Source organism: Phalaenopsis equestris, unplaced genomic scaffold (assembly GCF_001263595.1).
Source record: "Phalaenopsis equestris unplaced genomic scaffold, ASM126359v1 Scaffold000800, whole genome shotgun sequence".
NCBI classification, from domain to species: Eukaryota; Viridiplantae; Streptophyta; class Magnoliopsida; order Asparagales; family Orchidaceae; genus Phalaenopsis; species Phalaenopsis equestris.
Genome location: NW_018165240.1, coordinates 937,846 through 941,627, shown reverse-complemented (window position 1 = coordinate 941,627; position 3,782 = coordinate 937,846). Strand labels below are relative to the sequence as shown.

General features: G+C 40.5%; 1 protein-coding gene across 1 annotated transcript; it reads left to right on the top strand.

The window, feature by feature from the left end:
- The first annotated feature begins 2,419 nt into the window (after positions 1-2,419).
- LOC110031272 (phosphatidylinositol 4-kinase gamma 8-like) lies at positions 2,420-3,776 on the top strand. Its single transcript, XM_020734387.1, has one exon. It carries the CDS (start codon positions 2,420-2,422, stop codon positions 3,671-3,673), a length of 1,254 nt encoding a protein of 417 aa, XP_020590046.1. The 3' UTR covers positions 3,674-3,776.
- The last annotated feature ends 6 nt before the right edge of the window (positions 3,777-3,782 follow it).

Below are 3,782 nucleotides of genomic sequence, written 5' to 3'. Positions count from 1 at the left end.
GTTCCATGTGAGATCGATAACCGAACTCAAATAACGGTACTACTGATATGCCACGTATATTTGTGTGAGTAGCCCATGTTTTGCAGCACTTGGTGCGTGCCACTACACCCATGCTAGACTCGGGGGTCAAGACCTCCTGGCGAGGGACTTTCGACATTCGTCCCTCAGGATCCCCAGACGAGTCGACTTGATCAGCTGACGAAGGTTCGAGCCTTGACCGTTTCCCTTGCTTAATCTCGTTCTTCTTTGCATAAATTATAGCCCGCCTTGGCGAGAATTATGGGATCCACAGTGACCAGACTTGAACCATCAAACATGATTCAGCTTGGTTAGTTGGGAAAGATGATTGCAACAAATTTCATATCAGACATGTGGCTCTATTTATAGAGCACACTGAACACAAAATTCAAAGAAAAGTTAGTTATCAAGTTGATTTCCTTGATTTTAGCGTCGGTAATTATTAAATAGCTTTCATGTCATTATCTTAACTATCACTTTAAAGAAGCAGAAAATTTGGGGGAACTAATATGTATACATTAGAGTTGCCGACACGAGTCTCAAAGTATTTCAACGACCCAGGATAGGGCACGGGTGATCGAGGCGTCGGACCAAAAGAGCATGACCCAAACCATTCATTCAACGACCGACCGCCCGGTTGAAGTCAACCGAGATACTGTGACGATAGACTCAATCGATGGAGCACCCCTGCAGCCTTTGCCTCTTAGAGGCTCCTTACAAGAGCGTCCGATCGCAACCAGTCTACCGATCGGTTTTTACTTCAGCGGATTCAATCGTCGTTCGACCAATCGCCTCGATCAGTCGAACCCAAGCGAGTCGACCGGCTGGTTACCGCCATTTTCAAACTCAATTTGTCATACAAATTTAGTAAAAAATCAACATAATTAATCATATTAAGGACAGTTTTCTTAACCGTTCCTTTCTTTTTGTAAATGTATAAGTAATTCTCTATAAATAAGAAGCAAAAAAATGAATGAAAAGACTTTTTCTCAATTTCACGACAATAATTAGCCTAAATACTCTCTCTCTCTCTCTCTCTCTCTCTCTCTCTCTCTCTCTCTCTCTCTCTCTCTCTCTCTCTCTCTCTCTCTCTCTCTCTCTCTCTCTCTCTCTCTCTCTCTCTCTCTCTCTCTCTCTCTCTCTCTCTCCCTCGTGTTGTTATGTTTACCGATACTTGTAATATGTTATAAAATATGAAAAATTCTATAAAACTTAATTTTGTTTAGAAATATATTTGTTATTATTATTATTATTTTAAAATTATATTTGCTTGTTAATTTTCTTCATGGTTTCTTTTTTATTTTTTAAACTCAAAACCAACTTAAGGATGATTTTAACGGTTTTTAAAAATAAATAATTTTGTTATAACATATGAAAAATATAAAAAGATAATAAAACAAAAAAATAATAAATAAAAAACAAAGTGATCTTATTAGTTTTGAAGTAGTTCCACAAAACTTTAACAAAAAAATTAAATGTTATTATTAATAAATAGAAATAAAAATTATATATTTTTAATTGATTAATATAATTTTAATATTTTTTATCTTATTAAAGTATAGTAATTAGGCCAATTAAGAAAACATTTTATTGACAATAAATCTTAAAATAGTATTGGTATTAAATTCTAATTATTTATTTAAATTAAGGATTTCAAATTTACTATTATTAAGTGATTTACTATATATCCAAAGGTGATAAGGATCCACCTAAGCCATCCTAATCCACCATTCAATACATTTATAAAATTTTGTATAACACACATTTTAAAGCATATCTAATAAATAAAATTATATCCCAATAAATGATTATTTGATCGAAATATTTCATTTCAAAGTCATATAAATTAGCCAAACTTAGTTTTATTCAACATATTAATTCGAATATTTTTTTCAAAAAAGAAAGTAATATTAATTCAAATTAATATTATAATAAAATAATAAATAAAGTGAATATATATTATTTATGAGATAAATGATAAAAATTTACTTAATATAAAATATAATTTTTAATTTTTATATAATTTTTAATAATTTATAGTTATTTTTTAAAATTTTAATATTTCTTATTTTATCAAACTAAACAAAATTAAAATAAATTAACGGCTAATCCTACGCCCTAACAACAATCGGAACGCTGCCACAAACCATAAATTATACGATCATTATAGCAAATTTGCGTGAGAATAGCAACAAACCTGACCCCCTTCCGCACTCCGGAACCCCTGCTCCGGCGGATAGGGCCCACCTCTCTCTTTCCCATTAAACCACGCATCTTCCTCCGCCATTAACAGAGAAGCAGAGAGATTTCATCAGAGCAAAAAAAAAAAAAGGAAGCTCCTTTCCGTCAAAATGGCATAGAAACAAGCAGGGAGGAATCGAAAGGCGAGAGCTTAACATGAATGCCAACCAGATCCACCGATAGCAACAGAGCTCCTCTCATGGCGGTTGCCGTTGTCCACCACCATTTCCCCCCATCCCACAATCCCTCTCTGAAACCCTCCCCTCTCATCCGTCGCCGCCGCCTCCTCTCCTTCCCCCACTCCTCCTCCCACCGCCCCCATCCCCAATCCCCCATTCTCAATCTCATGGCCGGACGCACCAGCGCCGCTCTCCAATCCCTCGTTGAAGAGGTTTCCGCTACCATCTCCTCCGGCGCTCCCCCCATTCCTGCCCTCGCTGGCCTCGGCGGCGCCCTCTTCCTCCGCAACCGTTCCGGAGACTGTCTCGCTGTCGTTAAACCCTTTAATGCAGGCGAGACCGGCGTCCGTGAGGCCGCAGCTTACCTCCTCGACCACGCGGCCTTCGCCGGCGTTCCCCCAACAGCCCTTATTCAAATCTCCCACCCTCCGACAAATCTCCTCGCCTCCATCCAACGCTTTGTTCCTCACGAATTCGACGCCGGAGATCTCGGACCGTCTAGATTCTCCGTCGCCTCCGTTCACCGGATCGGTATTCTCGACATCAGGTTGCTTAACACCGATCGCCATGCCGGAAATCTTCTCGTCCAGAAACAGAGCGTCGATAAAAATCGCACCTTTGATGGAGCAGAGCTCGCCACCGAGCTCGTGCCCATCGATCATGGCCTCTGCTTGCCGGAGCTGCTCGAAGACCCTTATTTTGAATGGCTTCACTGGCCGCAAGCCGCCGTGCCATTCTCCGGTGAGGAAATACAGTACGTTTCAAAAATCGATCCTTTTAAAGACGCCGAGCTTCTCCGAGCTGAGCTGCCGTCGATTCGTGAACCGGCCATCAGAATTCTTATACTCTGCACCATCTTCTTAAAAAAGGCGGTGGATTTCGGCCTCTGCCTGTCCGAGATTGGCGGCATGATGACCAGAGAGTTCTGCAGGATGGAGGAAGGAGAGAGTTTCCTGGAGTCTCTTTGCACGAAAGCAGAGGAATCCATTGGAGCCGAAAGCGAGCTCGGAGAAGAAGATGACGTGAAAGAATATCAGGAGTTGTGCGAGAAGCCTTTGGATCTGAACTGCCATGGCGCTGGGGTTGAGAGGAGCAAGATGATATCTTTCAAGGACAAGAATGAGGAACAATGGATGTTATTCTTGGAAAGATTTGAGCAGATTTTAACAGAGGTTTTTGAGGTAATGAAGAAGGTGGAGGTGAAGCTCAAGCCTGGTTCTCCCTGCAACATTTGAATTCTTTCTAGTGATGCAGATATAGCTAGTGTGATTATTCCTTAATCCCTCTATCTCTCTCCCTCTCTCTCTCTCTCTCTCCCTCTCTCCCTCTCTCTCTCTCTCTCTC